This window comes from Mustela lutreola, chromosome 15 (assembly GCF_030435805.1).
Source record: "Mustela lutreola isolate mMusLut2 chromosome 15, mMusLut2.pri, whole genome shotgun sequence".
NCBI lineage: Eukaryota > Metazoa > Chordata > Mammalia > Carnivora > Mustelidae > Mustela > Mustela lutreola.
The window spans coordinates 43,552,672-43,578,436 of NC_081304.1; the positions used below are offsets into that span (position 1 = coordinate 43,552,672).

Genomic DNA, 25,765 nt, shown 5'->3' on the forward strand with positions numbered 1-25,765 from the left:
ATACCTTGAGATGGATCAGGTATTTTTAATGTGCTTTCATGACCAGCAACTGTTTTTGTTTTTATTCATAATTGTCATTTATGATACTGAGCTATTATCTGGAAAGACTTTTAACATTTGAAAAACCTAACTTAATTTTTCTGTAATTTCTTGTCTCAGCATTTTTTGAACAATTACAATTTAGAGGAAAGATGGTGTTTCTGTGAGTGTTAAAAGAATTTTTGAAAATTGGACCCCTATTTTTTTTTAAAGATTTTATTTATTATTTGACAGACAGAGATCACAAGTAGGCAGAGAGGCAGGCAGAGAGGGGGAGGCAGGCTCCCTGCTGAGCAGAGAGCCCGCTATGGGGCTAGATCCCAGGACCCTGAGATCATGACCTGAGCCGAAGGCAGAGGCTTTAACCCACTGAGCCACCCAGGTGCCCCTGGACCCCTATGTTTTAAAGTCACCCTCAAATAAAAATGGAGACGTGAATATTTCCCGCCTTTTATGTGCCTTACTGTCTCATATTGTACCTTTTGTCATGGTCAAAACTTCAAAACAATAGAAAGGGTACATCTTTTTTTTTTTTTTAAATAATGATTTTATTTATTTATTTGACAGACAGAGATCACAAGTAGGCAGAGAGGCAGGCAGAGAGAGAGGAAGGGAAGCAGGCTCCCTGCTGAGCAGAGAGCCCGATGCCGGGCTCGATGCCGGGCTCGATGCCGGGCTCAATCCCAGGACCCTGAGATCATGACCTGAGCCAAAGGCAGAGGCTTTAACCCACTGAGCCACCCAGGCGCCTCTAGAAAGGGTACATCTAATTCAGGGAATCTTGTTCCTTCGTAGAGAGAAAGGATAGAATACAGGGAAATAAAACGTGTTCTGTCATCCTAACAGATATCCAGGAGGGACACAATTGTCATTGTTGTTAATGAGCCATTGGATAGAAGATGATATTTAAAAACTCTTATTCAAATATAAGTATCATTTAATGGCTTATGCAACTCAAATTAGCAAACATTATTGAGTTAGGCACTGTGGCAGACAATAGGAGTAACAAAAATGAATAAAACGTCGAGCTGAGGATGAGAGTCACTGTAAAGAAGGAAGGTAATTAATATTTTTTAGCAACTACTCTGTAACAGATTGTTGTACATGTTTTCTCATTAATACTTGTAACAGTTCTGAGGTATCATCCCTGTTTTATGGAAGATGACCAGCAATTAAGTGGACGGCTCAAAGTCACAGAACTAGTTGGTATAGAGCCACGACTGGAACCCAGATCTGTTCAACTTTTAAAGCATAGTCTCTTTTTATTTGAGTCATTCTGTCTGAATATTAGTGATTGACTCCTGGAGAAAAGTAACTTTTATATCTGGTAGTTTAATAGTTTACAGTTTAACAAATGAAGCATCATGTTGTGCAGTCACTACATATCCTAAAATATATTTTGATTAGGAAATATTTTAAACATAGAAGTTAGAGGGGCACTGGCTGGCTCAGCCCAAAGATCACACAACTCTTGACCTCGGAGTTGTGAGTCTGAGCCCTGTGTTGGGTTTAAAGTTTACTTAAAGAAGAAGTAAAAAGTTAGAAACTTGTAGAGGTTACAGAGCCATATGCTATATTTAATCTTAGTATTATGTATGAGTCAGACACTTTTAAAGAAATAAAACATTACAGACACCGTTGAGACTTTCTACCTCTCCTTGATCTCATTCTCCTTTCTTCCTCTCTAGAGATAACACTATTACGAATTTAATGTTTATCAGTTTTATGCATGATTTCTTGCTTTGACTACGTGTTTATGAATCCATAAACAATATAATTTTACAGGGTTTTAAATTGTGTGGGCGCCTGGGTGGCTCAGTGGGTTAAGCCACTGCCTTCGGCTCAGGTCATGATCTCGGGGTCCTGGGATGGAGCCCCACATCGGGCTCTCTGCTCAGCAGGGAGCCTGCTTCCCTCTCTCTCTCTCTGCCTGCCTCTCTGCCACCTTGTGATCTCTGCCTGTCAAATAAATAAAAAATATTAAAAAAAATAAATAAATTGTGTTTTAATTGTATCCAAAAGAACATTTAAAAAAAATATTTTGTTTATTTATTTGAGAGAGAGAGATTGTACAGGAAAGAGGGGCAGAGGGAGAGGGAGAAGCAGACTTCCCACTGAGCAGGGAGCTCATGTGGGGCTGGATCCCAGGACCCCAGGATCAGGAACAAAGCCAGAGGCAGACGCTTAACTGACTGAGCCACCCAGGTGCCCCCAAGAACACATTATTTTACAACTTAATTTTTGTGATAATATGTTTTTGAGGTTTATCCACAATGGTCTATATACCAAGATTCATTTATCTGTTTTCTGATAATTGCATAAACAAAATTCCGCTATGGTTTTGACTCAAAGCATATCTGACAAACTTTCCTCATTATACTGAAATTTATATTTTAATAACAAAAGTACAAAACTATCCACACTAACTTTTTTTTTTCCTTGGTACAGATCATTCTCGAATTGAAGTATGGGAATTTGGTAATACTGTTATCGAATACTTCTACCACTGGACACACATCTGTTTAGCTCTCATGGAGCTAAACAAAAAACCAAGTAGTACCCTTGTTCCCCCCTTGCCCTCCAAGACTGACTCCTGTGTGTATGCGAAGATGCCGAAGGGAAACGTGCCAGGGAAATGCTAGTGAATTAGTACTGTACTTGGGCTATTTTTGTCATGCTCAGTTTTGTTAACTCTAAAATATTTTCAACTGGAAAGGAGTGCCACATAGACATATTCTGCTCCTAGACAGTTACCTCAGCACTTTCTAAAACGAAAATGCTACCTAAGGAGAAATTTGATCTAAAAAATATCCAGTCAAGGTAGCCGTAACCAAATGTATGTTATGGAATATACTTAAAAGTTTCCTTTCAGTTTTAACTTTGCATCTGCCATGGCACTATTGTGGCTAATTGGGTAGAGTTATTTTCATTCTTTTAAGGTACAAAGTAAAGACTGAGGATTTAAGGGGGAAATGGTAGTTTTTACATTTACTACCAGATAATAAAGATTTTAAGAAATTAACTGAGAATTGTTTTTCTAATTTTTTCAGAGACTTAAGTGAGCGCTCCGCCCCCACTTTTCCCTCTCCACTTCCGACTCTTCCTCCCCACTCATTTTGACAAGTTATTCCAATGAATAGAAATTCTTGTAGGAAGATGTCCATGACTCATGGAAAAAAGAAAACACCTTTCTTTTTATTTTTTAATAACAAAAACCTCTCAAGTTCAAGAACTGCAAAAAGAATTTATACTTATTTAAAACTTATTATTACAGCAAACTTTGCTGCTCTTTTGTGAGATTTCATCTTTGCAATAAGATATCTGATGAGAGTCTCTTTTTAATAAAAATTTGGGAAATTAAACTTCATTTTCTTTATTTGGTTGACAAAATGTGATGTGTTCCAAACATCTTATAATTTGAGATTGGAGGTCCCTTCTTAACCTTTTCTGATAAGATGGCAGTGTTATTACCAGTCCTCATCTCCTGGATGCCCAGTTTTAACCTGTAAGCCTATTTCATATTTGGAAGAGGGCTTTTCAGGGCATTTGCAATGACATTTCTAGGAACAATGTTCTTAAAGATATTAAACTGATAGCCACATATCCTGATGGCTTCAGAACAAGCTTGGCAAGTCCACTGTGCATACAAATGGCATTTTAGGCTGTGAGGAGAGAACATTTTTGCAGAAGGCTACCTTTTTAACCATTGTCGTGGGAATTAAGCAAACTAAATGGCATCTAGCTTAACTGAGAACAGATATACATTTGCCTGGATTTTAACTTGTTTGAAGTGTTTTCACACACAGTTCATTTGATCCTGTAAGGTAGTCAGTCTAATATCAGTTTAATATCATTATCTCTATAAGTTAGGACACAGGCTCAAAGAGTGAGTTGCTTAAGTCAAAACAGCTAGTAAGAAGCAGGGGGACCTAGCATTCATCTTTCCTAATTTTTGCCAGCACCTCAGATATGTCACTAACACCTGACAACCTTTGCCAGGCTAATAACCATGTTATCAGTCTTTTGGAAAATACTTTAAAATTAAGCAACTGTGGTACCTGGCTGGCTCAGTTGTTAAGCGTCTGCCTTCAGCTCAAGGTCCTGGGATTGAGTCCCACATTGGGCTCCCTGCTCTGCGGGAAGCCTGCTTCTCCCTCTCCTGCTCCCCCTGCTGTGTTCCCTCTCTCCCTGTGTCTCTGTCAAATAAATAAATAAAATATTTGAAAAAAAATAAAATTAAGCAACCAACAAGAAAGACTAGTTGGATTTATTTAATAATCTTTCAAGTAACATGCTATCCCATAACACCAGAAGCTTACTTTTTTTTTTTTTAAACATTTTATTTATTTATTTGTCAAAGACAGAGGGAGAGAGAGCAAGCGAGCATAGGCAGACAGAGAGGCAGGCAGAGGCAGAGGGAGAAGCAGGCTCCCTGCCGAGCAAGGAGCCCGATGTGGGACTTGGTCCCAGGACCCTGGGATCATGACCTGAGCCGAAGGCAGCTGCTTAACCAATTGAGCCACCCAGGCGTCCCCAGAAGCTTACTTTTTTAGCGAAGAGGATGTTACTTATACTTGACAAAATTTAGATATAGATTTATATTTAAATATATTTATTGGATAGGCTGATTTGAATAATTTGAATAGATTGAATTACAAATAGTGATATACACTTCAGAAGGTTAGACTTGATTAGATTTTTTGTTGGCGCTCTTTCCTATAGCTTATAAGTAACGAGGACCCTGTATGGTGTCAAACATGCAGACCATTTTCTTCTTTTTTCTTCTTTTTTTTTTTAAATTTAAAGGGGATGGAAGTTTATTGAATACACTATAATGGAGCAGTAAGCAAGGAGAGACTGTCTACCGGGACATAGTAGCGGGGGCTAAACTGGTGGGGGGCATGAGAATGAGAATATATGGAGTCTTCCTTTTTGGTAACTGTGTCCAGTTTAAGTATCCCATTGGGCAGCTAGGGCTTATGGCTGTCTTGAGGTGAGTGGCTTAATGAGCCTGTTTGCATTCAGCCCAGTGGTCACTGTGGGCCCTTTGGGCTTTCTTGGGTTTCCATTGCTCAAGCCTGTTGCCTACAAGCAGCATCGACATTCCCCCCCGACAGACCAATGATGACAAGTCTTTGGCATTTGAGCAGAAGACTCATCTTCAGTAGCAGCTTCACGTTTGACGGGGAGAGACATGCTGTCCCTACCTAAGCTTGTGGGGCTATCAGGGTTTCTATGCAGTTATAGACCAGAGCATGGTATTATACTGTGCTGATACGAGATTTGAGTGAAATTCCCTGGTGGCTAGGTCCACGGATTTAGAGGGAGGGGACCCTCCGACGGCATGGGCTGGAATCATCATTTGTATATATAATTGTTGGATTTACTGAGGCGCATAGGAACGTATTTTGCCTATAGATCAGGATGGCAGCTGGATCCAAGAGAACAAAGGAAAAAGGGGGTGGAGGGCAAAAGAAGCAAGGCAGCTGAGTCAGCCAGTATCAGGAAAGGGTTCCAGCCCAGTCCGTAACGTGTAGAGATTTCCCCTAGACAAGTTTTTACTGCACGCATATTAGGAACAGAGACCTCAGGGGGATGCTGTGGGAGGGGAGAGGAAAGGGGTCCTTCACCCTCACAGGCACAGGCAGTTTGACCTCTCTGCCCTCAGACCTTTAGACCAAACTGGGGAGCCATCCTGGCCAGAGATCTTCAGTTGTCTGAGAAGTACTAGGGTTTGACTGCAGAAGAGCCAAAAAGAGAAAGGAGAGGGAGAGAAGGATCCTTCCCAAGGACAAAAGGGGAAATCCCTCACCCTTTCAGCAAGGACAGGCTGGTGAGTTCCCCCGGGGGCTTCAGAGCCTCACTAAGGAATAAACTTCGCCAAGGCTGTCAGTTCCCCCAAGGAGCACTAGAGTTGGTCCACTGAGGGAAAGTCCCAAGAAATTCCAAAACAATCTGGAAAGACTCTCAACCCGGCAGAGGTTCTCCATTTTGGGCCACAAAATGTGGGGCTTCCAGATTGGGTGGAGGCTCGTGGTGCAGGCAATGAAAGAATTCCCCCAAGGCAAAACAAAGGAGCTAGAGCTTTATTAAATAGACTGCAAGGGAGGAGCAGCCAGGACAACAAAGGAGAGACTGTCTGTCTGGACCATTTTCCTTTTTAATTATAGCTTTCCTTTTTAATTATGGTCTAGGAAAAACAATCAGCTCTCAGGACAATGAAATCTTGGGAATCTTAGAAATCTTAGAAATTCTAAGATTCTTAGAATCTTAGAAATTCTTTCAGGAATCTTAGAAAAGTTCCTGTTGCCTCTTTTAACAGCTTTATTGAAATACAACTTAACATAAAATATAATGCCCCCACTTAACATGTTCAGTGCAATGGTTTTTAGTGTATTCACAGAACTTGCAACCATTATAAAATCAATTTAAGAGCATTTTCATCACCCCCTTAAGAAACCCCATACTCATTAGTAGTCACTCTCCATTTTCCTCCACTCAAGCCCTAGGCAACTATTCATCTTCCTTTCTCTGTGGGTGTGCTTATTCCCGACATTTTATATAAATGGAATCATACAGTATGTGGTTTCTTGTGATTGACTTCCCATTCCCCATTAATCTAAGTATGATTAAGCTACCAGCTACCCTTAACTTCCATAGACATCTCCAATCCACTGACTCCGAAGATCTTTGCAAGTAATTTAGGGAATTTTCATTCTTTTCGTGTGAGGTTTAGGTAATGCTACTCCCACCTAACCCCACTCTACATCATTAACTCTGTGTTCTTACTCTCCCCTATATGATTTTATTATAAAGACTTCCCTTAATAGATAATATCAATAAATTAAATATTGCCTATTTCTTTGTCCGTAGACATGGTAATTATCCTCAGAGGGTGTTCTGTCTCCTAGTCATTAACTCAGTAACTCTATCTTACCATCCCTCAGTTTACTGCCTGGGCTTAGACTGTCTTGCCCATAGACCACAACTAGTAAGGCACCTCTTGGTGGCCATATCTTGTTCTCTGTGGCCCTGACTCTCCAGCCACAGCTTTTTGAATTAGGGTTGACCCCCGGTCAAAGGGAAACCAATTTGTGAAATGGTCTAATATTGAAAGTAACTAAACCCTTGATAGTAATAGGAGCAGTGGTTAGAAGGGGGTAAGTATTTAGAGAGGCCAAAAAGTGTCACACCAGGCCCTAAACAATTAAAGCAAACTGCCTTCCAGACAGTAAAAATTAGCAGAAATTGCTGGTAGACAACAAGTTTAGAGAATGGGTAGTTTGGTTTGGGACAAGAATGCACAAAAAGGCAGAGAGGGCACAAAAAGCAGAGACTGAAAGAGTAAGGAAGTAACATAAGTAACATTAATGTCAAAAGACTAAATGGAACATCCATTATCTTGGATGCTAAGGACCCTGCAGTTACCCTGGATCCAATTCTAGTCAACTGCTTTATTCTTGAGGTCTTATTTCTGAAAGTCTAAGATAGTCAGAATTCTCTGTTGTGTAACAGTCAGGAGTATGGTAGTGATGATACCATCTCTTATTGGCTTTACCCTGCTTCTGTCCTTTCAGCACCTTCAATTAAAGTTCCCAAACTTGGGTTCAAAACGTTAGGAGGCTTCTCTGTGTCTCTGATTCACTGCTGCAGGTACCACCATTGCTGCAAACTCTGCCAAGTGTTTGAAGAACTTGAACTCTCTGAAACACTGCATCTGAGAAATCAGTGTTCTACCTTTGGGAAAAATCTCACAATTGCTTCACTGCAACATCCCAAAGGCCAGGGGAGAGTACAGGATTCAATACAGCAATTCAAAAGCTCACATTATATATAGCATATTGAGCTGGGTAATTTTGTGTAACTAATTCTGCATTCAGTCTCTTTAAGCAAGAGGCAGACAGTCTTGGCAGGGGGGCTTTATTTTTACCCTTTATTGATTCTTTTTTATTTTAAGCAAAATAACATATACTTATAGTTTGAAGAGTCATCCTATTATACATTTTAAGACCAGAGCATTTCTCAATCCCTCTTCACCCCTATTTTTCTTATTTCTGAGTCGACTATTTTCAATTCCTTTAGCTCAGGAATTAATACACAGCCCACAGGCTAAATCCGGCCAGTTGCCTATTACAATAAAGTTTTATTAGAAAAGCCATGCCCAGAGGTGCCTGGCTAGCTCAGTCAGTGGACCCTGAGAACAAGAGTCCTGAGTTCAAGCCCCACATGTAGTGTAGAGTTTATTTAATAGATAGCTAGGTAAGAAGGAAGGAAGGAAGGAAAGAAGGAAGAGAGGAAGGGAGGGCGGGGAAAGGGAAAGTTATGGTGGAGGGAAGGAAAGGCCATGCCCAATTGTTTATGACTGCCTTCGCACTACAAGGGCATAAATGAATACCTGCCACAGGTACTAAGACCCTAAGACCCACAAAACCAAAATATTTACTATCTGACCCTTGGCATAAAAAGTTTCCCAACCTCTGGGGTGCCTGGGTGGCTCAGTGAGTTAAGCCTCTGCCTTTGGCTCAGGTCATGATCCCAGGGTCCTGGGATGGAGACCCTCATCGGACTCTCTGCTCAGCAGGGAGCCTGCTTCCTCCTCTCTCTCTACCTGCCTCTCTGCCTACTAGTGATCTCTGTCTGTCAAATAAATAAATAAAACCTAAAAAAAATTAAAAATAAAAATAAATAAATAAAATTATTAAAATGTTTCCCAACCTCTATTTTGGCTTTTGTTTTGACATGTACCTCCACAGTGTGAAATAACATACAGTGTGGCTACACTTTTTTTTTTCCTGACTTAAGCAATATTTATTAGCCTCCCAGTTTGCATTACAAAGATTTAGCTTCTTCCCCAGTATGTGTGTTCACACACACACACAAACACATAAACATTTCCCATTCCTCCATTCTTTCCAATATATTACATTGTAATTTAAATTAGAATATGTTGATCTTCAGCGTTTGCATTATTGTGATTATGTATGCTATTTAGGGCTTAGCCATGTAGTAAATTACAACTATTTTCCTTTTCTGAACATCTTTTGATTTTCCCAGTAGTTAATGTCAAAAGAGTGGCAGAGTGACCAGAATAATAGCAACCAAAGTAGATTTCAGAGCAAAGAATATTACCATGATAAAGAAGGTCATTTCATAATGAAATATAGGTCTCCATTAATTAAGAAGTCATAACAATCTTAAGTATTTATACATCTAATATAATGTTTCAAGGTACATGGAGCAAAAACGGATTAGGACTACAATTCCAAAGAGACAGAAGTAGATTACTGGTTACCTAGGGTCAAAGGGTATAGGGTAAAATGACTGACTGATAGATACATGCTTTCTTTCTTGGGCATTAAAAGTATTCTAAAATTGATTGTGGTGATGGTAGCATAACTCCCTGAATGTATTACAAACCATATCCCAAAAAAGCTGTTTGAGAAAGAATGCCTGGGGGGGTTACGTGGGGGGCCCAGTCAGTTAAGCATCTGACTCTTGATATTGGCTCAGGTCATGATCTCAGGCTGTAACTGAAACCATAATGGGCTTCACTTCACTGGGTTGTGTAGCCTACTTAAGAGTCTCTCGCTTTCCCTCCACCAGACCCTACCCAATGAAAAAAAAAAAAAAAGAAAAAAAAGAATGGCTATACTATGAAGAAATCCCACCTACACATAAATGGTAAATATGTGGCTAAATATAATATTTTTTTTAAGATTATTTATTTATTTATTTGACAGAGAGAGAGATCACAGGTAGGCAGAGAGGCTGGCAGAGAGAGCGAGAGCGAGAGCGAGAGCGAGAGAGAGAGAAGCAGGCTCCCTGCTGAGCAGAGAGCCCGATGTGGGACTCGATCCCAGGACCCTGAGATCATGACCCGAGCCGAAGGCAGTGGCTTAACCCACTGAGCCACCCAGGCGCCCCAACATACTATTTTTTTATTTTAAAAATGTTTTTGAAAGATAATTGCTTAAAGCTAAAATAATTTATATGTTTATAACACAGGTAGCAATAAAATGTGTGCAAACAGTAACACAAAGTATAAGAGGAAAATACTTTTGTAAGGTTTTTTAAATTATACATAGAGAAGTATAGTCATCATTGAAGACAGACTGAGATAAATTAAAGATGTATATGAGAAACTCCAAAGCAACACCTAAAAAATTAAGTATGGCCAATAAGCCAACAAAGAGGTTGCATCATAAAAATCTTAAGCTAAATCATAAAAATTCCTTGATTAATCCAAAAGATGGCAAAAAAAAAAAAAGCAGGGAGGCTTAGAGAACAAAGAACAGATGGGGAAATAGAAAAACTGCAACCATACTCCTATCGCTTTAAGGAAAATGTTCTAAACACCCTAATAAAAGAAATCATCCTATTAGACAAAAAAAGCAAGACCCAAATATATACTATCAACATGAGATCCACTTTGAATATAAAGACACAAATTGATTAAAATAAGTTAAAAGTAAAAGAATGGAAAAAGATGTACTATGCTAACAAAGCTGACTGTATAAATATCAGATAAAGTACGTTGAGAGAAATAAGAGAGTCATTTCTTAACGATATAGAGATCAATGCAAGAAGACCTAACAATCCTAAATGTTTATATACCTAATAACAGAACTTCAAAACACAAGAGAATTAAAAGGAGAAATAGATCTACAATTATAGTTAGAGATTTTAACATCCTTCTGTCAGTAATTGAAAAGATACCTTTGGCTGCTGTAAGACTAGTTTGGAATGGGCCAAGTGCTAGTGAATGAACAGACGGAGTGTGACTGGATTTAAAAATGTACATAGATCCTATATGGTTTTGATTTCTATATCCAGCATTACCACCATGTTATAAATCATTTCGTCCAATGAGCATATGCCCAGTATTCACGTATAGGTTTTTATCTTCTGCCAAGTTACCCTGAGCCAGGTATACTCACACTAAATACCTCGGCGGGGGGAAAAAAATCGATAGCCTTAGGGCAGTGTTTTTTTCAAACTTGATTATCACAGTTCCCTGGAGGGTTCGTTAAAATTCAGATTGCTGGGCCCCATCCCGGATGGGGATGCATGGGATGCAGTAGGTCTGGGAAAGGGCCAGAGAATTCACATTTTTAACGAATTCCCGGGTGACGCTCCACAGTTCGGGAGCTACTAGCCTAGAATTGTCATTCCTTTCCTCGCATTAATTTGAGACAGCCAGTTGGTTTCCAAACAAAGACGAAGACCGTAGGACTGGGTCCCCTACGGTGCGGAAGCAACTGGAAAGCCGAACTTTCAGCCGCTCCAAGTAGTCCAGACCTCCCAAATCCGCGCGAGAGTTTACGTGACGACGTCGGCGTCTGCGTCTCCGTGACGTCGGCGTCGGCCACGTTCAGCGGAGACGGGAGCAAGATGGCGATTCCGGGCAGGCAGTGAGTGATCCGGGAGTTAGGGTCAGGCTGGGAATGGAAAATCACGGCGATTTTGTCTGGCCGAGGAGAAAAAGTGCGCTGGAAGTGAAGGGGCTTGTGCCGTCAGTGATAGAGACGGGGAGAAGCGAGAGATCCTGAGGAACATATTCCCCTCCCCCACACATTTTCCAGGATGGAAGCCCGAAGTTTGAGGGAGAAACTTGTGAGGAAATAAAGGAAGTTAGGCTGAGGGGCAGAGAGCGAGACTTTTCTATTTTCCAAAAGCTCGGTCTGAGGCCCCTCAGTCTTGCTTCCTACCCCGCGCTTGAGTTTCTCCCTGGTTGGATGCTTTCATGGGCAATGAGAAGAGAGACCATTCCTGGCTTCCTTAGAGGGCCTTGTTCTTGGCTGCTCAAGTCCTGATTCCCGCCCTCCCTTCTTGTTTTAGGAATGTTGTGCAGAGAAGCCTCAGAAAAGGGTAGGCATATAGGGAATTGGGGTATACATTGCCGCAAGAGAGACAAATATTGTGTGTTCTTGGAAGTTTTACCTTTGATGTATAATCCTTACTTCCCGTGATCTCGGCATTTTAAAGCCAAAACGTGAGAAGCTAAATGGGTTGGATCTGATGGCATGGTTCTCTGAGATGCTCATGAGTTCGATAGAGTGTAATGGGCATCTGTCCATGGCTACTTGGGTTTCTCAGTTAATCTTTTAAAAATTTCTCGTGGGTGATATTATCCAATAACTTATTTAAAACTATGTAAGTATCCAGTAGGGAAAAACAAAACAAGACTAGATACTTTGTTTGATAACGTGGATAATTTAGAGTGTTTTCTAATTTTTAGTGGGCATAAACTGAGCTTTCCACTAACGTGTTCTTTCTGAAACATTACTGTTACTTCACCGTCTAAAACATTTCTGAAGTCATCAATTAATTCTCTTTGATTAATATGGTATTTGAATTTGGTCTTTACCTGCAAATAATTGCTTAAAAGCAATACGTAGAAAATCTTAATGGACATTAGAATTTTGAGAAAAGCAGAAAAAATCTTATGTGTTCATAAGCTATTTGACATGTTTTGACTTGGTAGCTTCATCTGGAAGAGGTAGTGGATGTATTATTTTTTAACATTTAAGTATAATGGTGTAATTTCTATTTCAAAAAAAAAAATGCAGGTATGGGCTTATTTTGCCAAAGAAAGCACAGCAGTTGCACCCTGTTTTGCAAAAACCATCAGTGTTTGGAAATGATTCTGATGATGAGGAGGAGGTAAGGGAACATATGTTTTTCTATTGCATTGTTAGAAATATAATTTTTTAAATTGAACTTGTGAATTTGATGTCTTTTTTCTTGCCTTAGGTATTTACAGAATAATCAAATAATTTACAGAATTCTCAAAGGGAATATTTAAAGAAAGACTTCTCTCTGATTTTTTTTTCTTCATGAGTGGTACATGGATAATCTAAGATTTTTTTAAAGTCGTGAATTTCAGTTATTTCTAAGCAGTCATACAAAATTGTTTTAGACAGCTAATACTGATGTGACAAATTGTTAGTGTAAAGATCCCTGAAAATGAGCTATTAAGATGTCACCAATTGCCTAGAAATTTTTATTTGCGAAGTAGTTTCTTCTAAGACTACTTTTGTGGTTATTAATTGTCTGCTAAATGTAATTGCTCAGGTATAATTATGGTAGTTCTTGAAAGTACCATTGGTAGTACCACAATAATATCTGAGTATTTTTTATTGTAGCAGCCAGAACAGTGTTTTCCTGTGAAATCCACAGCTTATACAGAAACAACCCCATGTATATGCTTATCTAATACTTGAGTCATTTTCTGTATTTCTAAAGACTTTTCAGTCTGTTAATCTTGTTCTTCCTTTGTTCTGGTAGAAAGATAGCTTCTCTTTCAGTTTTTATTATTTTATAAGGCATAGGTAGGTAATTGAACGTATTTGATACTTCTTTGTTTATTGCTTTCCTTCTGTTGAAGAAACTGGCTCCAAATGCAGTCTACTTCCCTACATTATGCCCTAAACAACGATCACATTATGATTTTGATTTGCATTTCCCCGATGGCCAGTGATACTGGCCATTTATTTATCATGTTTGGAGAAATGTCTGTTCATATCATTTACCTATTTTAAAATTGGAGTATTTGTGCTTTTACGAGTTGTAAAATTTCTTTATATATTCTAGATACAAGTCCCTTATTAGATACAGTTTATTAATATTTTGTCCTGTTCTGTGGGTTGTCTTTCCACTTTCTTGATAGTATCCTTTAAAGCACAAAAGTTCAGTTTTGAGAAAGTCCAATTTAGTTTTTTTAATAGGTTTCTACGCTTTGGTGTCTTACCTAAGAAATCACTCATTAATCCTGTGTCACAAAGATTTATGCCTGTATTGTAGTTCTACTTCTTGAATTTAGGTCTGTGATCCATTTTGAGTTAATTTTTGTATAGGGTGTGAGGTAGGGGTTCTACTTTATTATTTGCATAAGGTATCCAGTTGTCCCAGCATCATTTGTGGAAGACTGTTCTCCATTGAATTGACTGTACCCTTGTCATTGTTTAAAAAAAAAACCATATATATATATATATATATATATATGTTTTTGTTTTTGTTTTTTTAAGTCATCAGTCATGGACATGCCTATTCTGTAGTTTCACATCCTGGCATATCATGTAATACAAAGCAAAATATTTGAGAAGGATGGGTGTACACAAGCGGTCTAGAAAGTTTTTACGCACATTGTTGCTCTTCCTTTTGCATTGCGAAATGAGGCTGGTGGGCAGTGGGTATACTAGAACCAGAAAAGCTAGGGCTAGGCCAGTTTGCTCTTCTTTTCTCCGTCTATCCCTCCTTCCCTTCCTTCTTCTCTTCTTTTTCCTAGGGGGATTTCTTGCAGATAATTGGGTACATAAGTAATAAAAGACTTAAGAAACCAAAAAGAGGATGGTGAAGCATCCCAGAGATCAGCAGCAGTAAGAGCAAGTAATGATAAAGGGAAGGATACAGGTAGGATATAGGTCCTGGAAGCCAAGGGCTAGGGTTACCTGGGAACTAGAGTCTTCCAGAAGGAGCTGAAGCCACTATGGAGATTAATGTCTTAGGTAGAGAAAAAGGCAGAGAGGAATACTTGGTTTTTTCCATTTCTCCCACCTTCCAGTATATCATCTTTGTTTTCCATTGGTAGAGCTCAGCCAGAAGCCAACTGACAAGAAAGCTGCAGCTTTGTTCTTAGTGAACAAATATAAAAATTTTTCATTTTAACATCTTTTTTTTTTTTTAAAGATTTTGTTTATTTATTTGACAGAGATCACAAGTAGGCAGAGAAGCAGGCAGAGAGAGAGGAGGGGAAGCAGGCCCTCTGCTGAGCAGAGAGCCCGATACGGTGCTTGAACCCAGGACCCTGGAATCATGACCTGAGCTGAAAGCTGAGGCTTTAACCCACTGAGCCACCCAGGCTCCCCCTCATAACATCTTATCAATAAACAGATGAGTCTGATGAATTCCAGCATTGAGAAGTAAATTTCTTAGTTAAGTATATTTAAATATTTGATATCTGAATACCAGAATTCTTATCTAAAATTTAACAATTTAAACAACAATAAAGTTAAAGTGCTTTGGAAAATATAGAGAAAGATATTTTATGGTTTTCTTCCAAAAGAGGGCATTATATACCTGGAGAAGAGCTGCTGCAAAGCAAATCCCTTGTTATTTACAGCAATTCAGAAGCATTTAAGAATCCAAATTTAAGATCAGACTTTCCTTCCAGAGGTCCAGCAGACGGGGCCCTAGCAAATGACTTCAATTTTAATATGTGCTTATATTCAGAGTTAGTTTAAACGTGGGAAAGTGGTATTTAAGTGGTTCCTCTTTTGAAAATTATCAGAACTAATTAGGAATAATTAGTTTGTTCAGAGGCAGAGGAGATGGGAGTTTTTACTGTGTATGAGTAAGAGATTAATATTGTTTCCAGATGGTATTGTCTGATCATAAGTGTTTGAGTGGTTCTGCTGTGATAGTAATGTGTTTATTCCATTTTTTTCAAGTGTATCCTCTTCCAGTGTCATGGCCACCATCTTCCTCACTTAGATTATTTTAATAGCTTTGTAACTAGTTTCCTTATCACCTGTCTCCTTAAATTAATTTGAAATAGTATGGACAGATTGATCCTTTTAAAGCACAGTTCTATTCACTTGTAACTATCTTGCTTTTGAGCCTAATTATATTTAAAATCTAAACTGCTAGTCCTGACATTGAAATCCTTCACTAGCTTTGGCTTCAAAATGCTTATTAGCATTTGTTCCCTAACTGTGCTTCTCTGTGCAGAGTGTAGTTTTTTTGCAACTCTGCTTTTCATCACACTAGAAGTCTTTCTGTCCTTTAAAACCCATTGCAAAAGTGCTTCCTTCATTTTCCCCAGTGGAAGCAATCTTTTTTTTTTTTTTTTTTTTTTTAATGATTTTATTTACTTATTTGACAGAGAGAGAGAGGGAACACAAGCAGGGGGAGTGAGAGAGGGAGAAGCAGGCGCCTCGCTGAGTAGGCACCCCAATGCGGGGCTCAATCCCAGAACCCTGGGATCATGACCTGAGCTGAAGGCAGACGCTTAATGACTTGAGCCACCCAGGTGCCCCACCAGTGGAAGCAATCTTACCCATTTTCTCTTACTCTCCTTTTCTTAGCATTTAGCTTTTTATACCTTGTGATGTAAGTTCTTTGCATACAAGTCTTGTCACTCTACTAGTGTATGAGCTCCATAAGTTAGTATCTGGATATCTATGCTGATACAAGTACTACAAGTAAAATTATTTACTTGGATATTTTAGTTGTCTGTATTGTAAAGAGCCAGGCAGTAGGTGTTTGGGCTTTGCCAGGCCAACAATTGAACTTTGCTCTTGTGTGAAAGCAGCCATTAGACAATATGTAAATGAATGATCATGAATAATTAACATATTCTAATAAAACTTCATTTACAAAAGGAGAGGTGGCTGGATTTGGCTATAACTTGCTGACCCTTGGTCTACATAGTTCTCAGAAGCACTTGTGATAACCAGTAGTATTTCGCAAATGTTACAGGATGGTCAGTGACTAAAATAGGTGTTGCCTGACAGGTTAAACAAGAAACTTCCTTTTAGTTTTTTCTTACTACTAAATACTTGCTCATTTTGCAGAGCACAGTGACTTTTCCTTTTAATCTTGGCAATTGAAATAATTATTTCTAGACAGTGTTCTTGTAGGATCCTGTTTTGCACAGTAATTCATAATGCCATGAAGAAGTATGATCAGTACAACCTGAAAGTTGTTGCAGTTTGTGTCTTTATCCAAAAGCAACAATTTTCAGGTTGGATGAAGATACAGAACTTTTTGATCTCTTCACAGAAGTATTAAGTTAAAAGAGGTATTAAGTTAAGCTAGATGGCAAATGTTTATTAACTTAGTTTTTCATAAATGTATCAAAAATGTCAAAAAGTAGTGAATGATAACAATAACTTGTACTTTGAGTCTCTCAGAAGCCATGGTATAGTCCTTTCATAGGTTAAGCATTCATTTTCATAAGATGTAAAGCATTTATAAAAAACACTAATACTTCAGAAAAATGAGGAAAACACATTTATAGACATATACAGAAGAAAGAGAAATATCTGATACACACTAAAGATATTTCATCATAGTATAAGTAAGAAATGTAAATTGGGACAACAGTAAGCTGCTGTTTTTTTCTGTGTTAGCAAATACTTTTAGAAAATGTAATGGGGTGCCTGGGTGGCTCAGTCATCCCTTTGGCTCAGGTCATGATCTCAGGGTCCAGGGATCCATTCAGCATCGGGCTGTCTGCTCCGTGGGGAGCCTGCTTCCCCCCCTCTCTCTGCCTACTTGTTCTCTCTCTCTCTCTCTGTCAAATAAGTAGAACCTTAAAAAAAGAAAGAAAGAAAGAAAAATGTAATGGGTGGGGTGCCTGGGTGGCTCAGTCTGTTAAGCGTCTGCCTTTGGCTCAGGTCATGATCCCAGAGTCCTGGGATCAAGCCGCGTATTGGGCTCCCTGACCAGTATGCAGGGAGCATATATCCTGCCAATAAGCAGGAAAGCCTGCTTCTCCCTCTCCTTCTGCCTGCTGCTCTACTTGTGCTCTCTCTGTATCTCTCTGTTAAATAAATTAAAATCTATTAAAAAATGGTAATGGCAAGGTTTTGGTGAAGTGCTCACACTTGTGTTAGTATAAATTGATGCCCCTTTTTGGAAAGCAGTTTTGCAAATTAGTGTCAACTTTAAAAGTCAAGTTAACCCTAAAAAAAAAGAATAAATGAAATCTGTTATTTTTTGAATGACAGCATGTGGTTATTTTACTTTTGAAAAAAATTATACATATTATTATTGTAATTTTGAAGAATAGAAGGAAGTGAATGTTTAAAAAAGATATCCATAATTGTATATTCTTGAAGTTAGAAACATTTAAAAGCTTGCATTTTGTATCAAAGACAAACTGCCTGTATTTTCCCTTCTAAAATTCTCTCTTGAAGAAATTATCAGAAATTTGTGTTATGATTTATGGGTATTCAAAAATCTTTGTTTATGATAGCAAAAACTTAGAACTGGTCTACCCTTCCATAGGAAAAGTATGTTTAAGTTTGGTGCTATATATATATAGATAAAATCAAAGGAAAAAAGAAAGTAAAGCATTTCAGAATTTTTTCTTAAATTTTATTAAATTTTTTATTAACATATAATGTATTATTTGTTTCAGGCGTACAGGTCTATGATTCAGCAATCTTACACAATTCAAAGCACTTACCATAGCACATACCCTCTCCAGTGTCCATCACCCAGCCACCACATCCCTCCGACCCTCCTCCACTCCAGCAACGCTCAGTTTGTTTCCCTCTGGTTTTATCCCTTTTCATTTTTTCCTCTCTTCCCCCATGATCTTCTGCCTTGTTTCCCAAATTCCACGTATCAGTGAGATCATATGGTAATTATCTTTCTCTGATTGACTTATTTGGGTTAGTATAATACACTCTAGTTCTATCCATGTCTTTGCAAATGGCAAGAGTTCCCTTTTTGATGGCTGCATAATAATCCATTGTATGTGTATATGTCTGTGTATGTGTGTATACCACATCTCTTATTATTATTTTTTTTTTTGGTAAAGATTTTATTTATTTGACAGATCACAAGTAGGCAGAAAGGAAGGGAAGCAGGTTTCCTACTGAGCAGAGAGCCTGATGTGGGGCTCAGTCCCAGGAGCCTGAGATCATGACCTGAGCCAAAGGCAGAGGCTTAACCCACTAGGCTAAGCCTAGGTAGGCTTAGCCCCTACCACATCTTCTTTATCCATTCATCTGTTGCTGGACATCTAGACTCTAGATGTCCATAGTTTAGGTATTGTGGACATTACTGTTATAAACATTGGGGTGCGTGTACCCCTTTGTATCACTACATTTGTATCTTTAGGGTAAAGACCCAGTAGTGCAATTGCTGGGTCATAGGGTAGCTCTATTTTCAACTTCTTGAGGAACCTCCATACTGTTTTCCAGAGTGACTGCAGCAGCTTGCATTCCCACCAAAAGGGTAGGAGGGTTCCCCTTTCTCCACATCCTCACCAACATCTTTTGTTTCCTGACTTGTTAATTTTAGCCATTCTGACTGGTTTGAGGTGGTATCTCACTGTGTTTTGATTTATATTTCCCTTGATGCCGAGTGATGTTGAGCACTTTTTCATGTGTCTGTTGGCCATTTGTATGTCTTCTTGGGAGAAAATGTCTGTTCATGTCTTCTGCCCATTTCTTGATTGGATTATTTGTTCTTTGGGTGTTGAGTGTGACAAGTTCTTTATAGATTTTGGATACTAGCCCTTTATCTGATATGTTATTTGCAAATATCTTCTCCCATTCTGTTAGTTGCCTTTTGGTTTTGTAAGCATTTCAGGATATTAATGTTAGTTGTCTTTGTGTAGTGTACTGATGAGTGGTGATTTTTTATATTTTTATGTAATTTCCAAATTTTCCACAATAGTTTTATAATTGAAAAAATATTTTTTAAGAAAAATTAATGGTGAATTTGATAAGCATTTTCCTTAAGATACTTAGATTTTAAATCATGGTAAAATATAAAAGGAAATAACGCATTTTATCCGATAGAAGACATAATGACAGTACTGGAACTACTTAAAAGCATGAAGTAAGGTGAAATAAGCAGAATACAAAACTGAACATGTAGGGTCGTAGAAAGCTATATGTGTATGTATAAACAGAAAAATAAATGAGGGGCACCTGGGTGGCTTAGTTGGTGCTTGGGATCAAGCCGTGCATCATTGGGCTCCCTGCTCAGCAGGGAGTCTGCTTCACCCTCTTCTCTCTCTTCCCCCCTGCTCATGCTCTGTCTCTCTCTCAAATAAATAATAAAATTTTTTTAAAAAGAAAAAAAATGAAACCCGTTATTTTTTTGGATGATAGTGTGTGGTATTTATTTATTTACTTACTTACTTATTTTTAAAGGATTTTTAAATTTATTTGACAGAGGAAGATCAGGGAACACAAGCAGGGGGAATGGGAGAGGGAGGAGCAGGTTTCCCGCAGAGCAGGAAGCACAATGTGGGGCTTGATCCTGGGACTCCAGGATCATGACCTGAGTGAGCCAAAGGCAGACGCCCAACGACTGAACCACCTAGGCACCCCATGTGGCTTTTTTAAAAAATTATATATATTATTGTAATTTTGAAGAATAGAAGGAAATGAGTGCTTTAAAAAAAGGGTAACCATAATTGTATATTCTTGAAGTTAGAAACATTAGTAACTGGGTTACATGATATACTTTCAGTGTTTTCACTGTTTTTTAATCTTTCTCCACTTTAATTCCAGTCTTTTATTTATTTATTTATTTTTTTAAGATTTTATTTATTTATTTGACAGAGAGATCACAAGCAGGCAGAGAGGCAGGCAGAGAGAGAGAGAGGAGGAAGCAGGCTCCCTGCTGAGCAGAGAGCCCGATGCGGGACTCGATCCCAGGACCCTGAGATCATGACCTGAGCTGAAGGCAGCGGCTTAACCCACTGAGCCACCCAGGCGCCCTAATTCCAGTCTTTTAAAAGCATTTTCTAGTGAAGTAGTCTTCATAGGTCTGTTTTTCCTAATGAAGAAACTAATACTATTTTAGTTGAAAGCCGGTTTGGTTTGCTAATGGTAAGGAAAAGTTAAAATATTAATCCATCTCAACATAGTAGTACATCTGAACCAATAAAGTTTCAGTTGTGGTTTTTCATCAGTTATAATCATACAATTTTCTGTTTTTCTAGATATAGTCTGATACAGCTAAAAGGACAGTTTCATATAAATATAACAGCATATATTATGTATAGAACTGGCAGAAAATTTATATTATTTTAATGATCACTAAGAATTTTTTTTACACTTTTCTCATACTATTAAGATGAATTCCTGATAAATTCATGATAGTGAATATATTTAGCAGCAGTATAGGCAATGAGGGATTTAAAGTAGTTGTATAGTTTTGCTAAAAATGCATCCCTAGACTTGCTATACACGAGTGAAACAGAAGCATAAGAAAATGGAAGAAGACGGAGTACCTGGGTGGCTCAGTTGGTTAAGCATCTGCCTTTGGCTTAAGTCATGATCCCAGGGTCCTGTGATCAAGCCCCCTCTTCTTCCCTGCAGAGCAGGGAGCCTACTTCTCCCTCTCCTTCCCACTTGTGCTCTCTCTTGCTTCTCTATAGCTATCTCTGTCTCTCTCTCAAATAAATAAATAGGATCTTGTAAAAAAAAAAATGCAAGAGGAGAGAAGACAGTACTAAATAATAGAATTCTGCTAGCATTGGGGAGATGACAAGAAAATTCTGTACATACTTAGTTTTTAAGTAAGCTCTACCCCCAGTATGGGCTTAGATCAAGAGTCACATGCTCTACTGACTGAGCCAGCCAGGTGCCCTGAGAATTTTCTATTCTTATTTCATCTTCCAATAGAATGAGAACATTAAAGAAGTAGTTGAGAGAACCCAGATAATGGATGAGATGAAGTAGGAATTTTTTATCTTTTTTAGGAAGGAAATGATGGTGTTAATCATGAGTCCTTGTAGTTGTGTAAAATTAATTTATGAATACTATGTTTAAATCTACGCATTTTTAGCCAAATTTACTTACGTTGGCACATGGGTGATTTTTAAAAAGTCTTTGATCTGAAATATAATTCATAAGCATTATTTTATTTTCCAACTTCAGAGTTTTTTGTTTTATAATTTCTGTCTCTTTATTGGTATTCTCTCTTTGGTGAGACATTGTTCTCAGATTTTAGTTCTTTAGATGTAGTTTCCTTTAATTCTTTGAACACATTCTGTGTGTAGGTCATACTTGTTTCTTTGCATGGCTCTTAATTTTTGGTTGGGAACTGAAGTTTAAAATACTGTAATGTGGCATCTCTGGAAACCAGAGTCTTTCGTCTTTCCAGGGTTTTTTTGCTGTTTTTGTTTTTTATGTAGTGATTTTTCTGAAGTAATTCTTGAAGTCTATGTATTTTTTTGTTATGTATGGCCACTAGAGTTGTTGCTTGGTTAGCTTAGTGGTTAGCTAATGATTTGAAAGAGATTTGTTTAAATACTTGTAACTTATAAGTCTCCAGTCTGCCAAGGGGGCTCTGTATGCATATTGGGTATATCTACAGTACACCACTAGGCATTTTACAACTTTGCCTTAGCCTTTACTTTTTGCTTCTGCAGAGCCTTAGGGTCAGTTGTGAGAGCTTAGGACTGTTTCAGGTCTTTCCTGATCTGGTACAGATGTCTTGTATGCATGTGGACTTCATGATCCCATGGATATGGGAAGCTTTCAAAGCTTCTTGAATATCTTATTTCTCAACTTTTCTTTTTAAGCTTTTTGATTAGCCTGTTGTTTTCCCCTTTAAAACTGTTATGCACTGCCGCAGGCAGCCCTGATGTGCAGCAGTTGTCTATGATTGTTTTTGACAGACACCCCCAGGGAAAAGTCTATTTTACTTTGGCACTCTGTCAAGTCAAATAAAGGCAGCCCTGTGAGTGGTGTGTCTTAAGGGAACCACCAGACACATCCAGTAATTCTCTGGGATAGGGGTTTTGAAGGATCTCTAACCCCATTCTGCCTTCTCTAGTGGCTGCTAGATTGCTGGATTCTGCCATGATTGTGGGTTGTTGTTTTTAGGCTATCATGGCACTAGGGAGGGGATGATGGAAATCTGGAAAGTTAAAAATGTCACAGAGTTCTTACTGAGATTCAGCTGTTCTTGAATAAATGCTCCCTAGACTTAAAGCTTTAAGCCATTAGTTAATTTCCAGAGTTCTAAAAAAAAACTGATTCTGACAATTTTTTGCCAGTATGAAAAAGAAGTTTTATTGGTCCATGCTTTGCCATTTTGAGTGACTTCCCAGGTTATCTTTTAAGTGTCTCCAGTGCATTTTTGCACACTCCAGATAGAGTCATCTTACTGGTTTTATAAACACTATTGACTTCCCATTGCTCCTAGGATGGAGACTAGAATTCTTATTTTTGACCTACAAAGTCATCCATTGTCTTACTATTCTTTTCATTCTCTTTTCCACTACCCTGTCCTATTTGGTTCTTTAAAATTGCCTTAGGTTGGGGCGCCTGGGTTGCTCAGCCAATTGAACATTTTCAGCTCAGGTCATGATCTCAGAGTCTTGGGATCGACCTGCCTTTACCCCTTCCCCCAGCTCATGCTCTCTCTCTTTCTCTCTCTCAAATAAATAAATAAATAAATAAATAAATAAATAAATGCCTTAGGTCATGCAAGTGCATTTTAGTATCACTTTCAGGTACATATTGAAAAAATGAGGAATTTTGATTGGACTTGCATTGGTTTTATAGGTCAGCTTAGAAGAGAATTGATAGTCTGGTATTTTAGTCTTCATTTATGAAGATGGCATATGTCTTTATTTGTTCAGGTATTTTATATGTCCTTGAGTACAGTCTGAAAATTTCTTAGTTGAGGTCACACACATCTTTGATTTATCTAGGTACTTTTATAGCCCTTGTTGCTGTTGTGTAAGGGAATTTTTTGTGAGTTATGATTACTAGTACCTGTGACAGCTTCTGGTTTTTTGGTTGATTTAATTCTAGTTCCTTTATAGATCTCATAGCTTGATGATTTCTTTTGAGTTTGTCTCTTTTTAGTTCTTTTCATTGATATGTCTTACTCTTCTGTGATTATGTGTGTCCCTGTTACTGCATTCTATGAAAACTACAGTATAGTGCTAAATAGAAAACAATGATAGAAACATTCTTGTTATACATCTGACTTTAATGGGAGTTGCTTATAAAGTTTTATAATTAAATGTGTGTTTGAGCTGTAAGGTTTTGGTACTAAGTATTATTATAAATAAGTATTAAATTTTAATCTTTTTAACATCCATCAGCATAAATTTATTTTTTGTTTAGTTTTTTGAAGGTAAGCCATTGCCATCCCTTTATTCCTAGAATATTTGATTTGTTTTTAAATCTGATTTGGTGCACTCAGTAGTCTCTTTACTAGTGCTTTCCACTGTTGTTGTCGAGTAGTTTTTTAGCAAGTGCTCATAAGGACATTGTTTCTTAAGTTCTTAATTTTAAGGAATAATTGCTTATTGCTTTTATTACCTAAATATCTATTTGAGTAGGTGTACTACTTCTAGAATAACAATTTATTTCAAAACCTTATAGATATTAGTCATTGAGAGGAGAAGTACAATACTGTATTTTAAGACTTACTTTTTTATTGGCTTGGACAACTAGTGGATATTTTCTTTTTATTCTTTTAAGTTTAGTGTGTTTTGGTGCAAATTATTTTGAATAATTTTTTTCTTGGAATGAATTGTTGCTTTTTATCTAAATATCTAATTTTTTTCTTCATTGCACAGAAATTTGCTGTCACCATATCTATACTTTTTCTGATCCATTTAGTAGACTCTTTTGGAGGATCATCTTTCATATCGTTGTGCATTTATTCTTTATTTCACTCAACAAATACTTAGTGATTCCTGTTCTGTGCCAGTGAACAAAACACATCCATGGCCCGCATGGAGCTTAAATTCTTGTGGGAGGAAGAGAGGTAATAGTTAATCTAACAGATAAGTAAATTACATGTTAATTTATAAGGTGACAAGAACCAAGAAAAAGTAAAGCCAGGTAGGATAAGAGAGTTAAACAGATATTTGGGGAAAACTCAATTTTTGTCTTTTTTCTCTGAATTAACCGTTATTATTTTAAACCTTTGTTGAGTTATGTCTTTCCTGGTTTTTGCTGTTTCTAGTTTATTTATTATCTCTAATAATTGCTTCAGTTCTCAATAACTTTTTTTAGCTCTGCAGTCTCCCTTTCCATCCCTTTTATTGTTTTATTATCTGACTGTTAACTCATTTGATTGATCAATTGATTTTTTTATTTTATTTTATTTTTTTCAGTGTTCCAAGATTCATTGTTTATGCACCAGGCCCAGTAACTCATTCAATTTAATTTGATGGTCTTATTTTGAAGAAATTTGACAGGAAAGAGAGAGAAGAGATAGAGATGATAACTTTAAGGAATAATAGTGGAGTTGGTGGAATCTTCTTTTTTGTTGTTTTCTTAGGGTAGTGATGATTTATGCATGTTTAAGCTGGAAGGGAAGACGGTAAAGGAAAAGAAGAGTTTATATAGCTAAGATGTCAAAGGGTAAATTGGTCTGTATCACACAGAGTACCTAGATAATAATAAGAATTTTGAAATTAGAAGAGCTGTCTGATTCCAGAGTCTATGCTTCTAAACATTATAATGTACTCCCTCTGAGAGGTAGGTTGTTTATAATGGGATTTTCAAAGGAAGAGAGAATGGATTTCAGAAGCAACAGGAAAAGGGTCAGTTGGGAGACTGGCCAGAGATAAGACAGACTTCAAAGACTCCATCCTGTTTACTAGTTGGGAAAGGAACACAAATAGAAGTTATGTTGAGACATGGTTTTTACCATGTGAAATTACACAGCTCTGTCTTGCGGTGACTTAGGAATATATTGAGTAGATGGGGCTATTAATTGTCAACAAAGTTGGTATCCAGTTGTCGAGAATTTTTACTTTAGAGTTTTTATTTATTTATTTAACAGAGATCACAAGTATGCAGAGAGGCAGGCAGAGAGAGAGGAGGAAGCAGGCTCCCTGCTGAGCAGAGACACTACCCCCACCCCATGCAGGGCTGGATCCTAGGACCCTGGGATCATGACCAGAGCCAAAGGCAGAGGCTTTAACCCACTGAGCCACCCAGGCACCCCTAGAATTTTTTTTTTTGAAGATTTTATTCCAAGGGTTTTCAGTGGAGGA

General features: G+C 37.9%; 2 protein-coding genes across 4 annotated transcripts in view; both read left to right on the top strand.

The window, feature by feature from the left end:
• The window catches only part of EFCAB5 (EF-hand calcium binding domain 5), a 167,832-nt gene extending 164,458 nt beyond the window's left edge, over positions 1–3,374 (top strand). The window contains exon 26 of the mRNA XM_059147747.1: positions 2,488–3,374. Within this exon, the coding sequence (XP_059003730.1) occupies positions 2,488–2,681 (194 nt within the window). The 3' untranslated portion in view covers positions 2,682–3,374. The remainder of the gene's footprint in view (positions 1–2,487) is intronic.
• An 8,003-nt stretch (positions 3,375–11,377) lies between these two features.
• Positions 11,378–25,765, top strand: part of NSRP1 (nuclear speckle splicing regulatory protein 1) — a 59,737-nt gene continuing 45,349 nt past the window's right edge. Inside the window, exons 1-2 of one of the 3 annotated variants that reach the window (XM_059147932.1) lie at positions 11,378–11,450; positions 12,609–12,702. In XM_059147932.1, coding sequence (XP_059003915.1) covers positions 11,431–11,450; positions 12,609–12,702 — 114 coding nt within the window. In that variant the 5' untranslated portion in view covers positions 11,378–11,430. Of the gene's footprint in view, positions 11,451–11,745; positions 11,908–12,608; positions 12,703–25,765 lie in introns of those variants that run through there. The other 2 variants (XM_059147933.1, XM_059147934.1) reach the window with 2 other exon arrangements.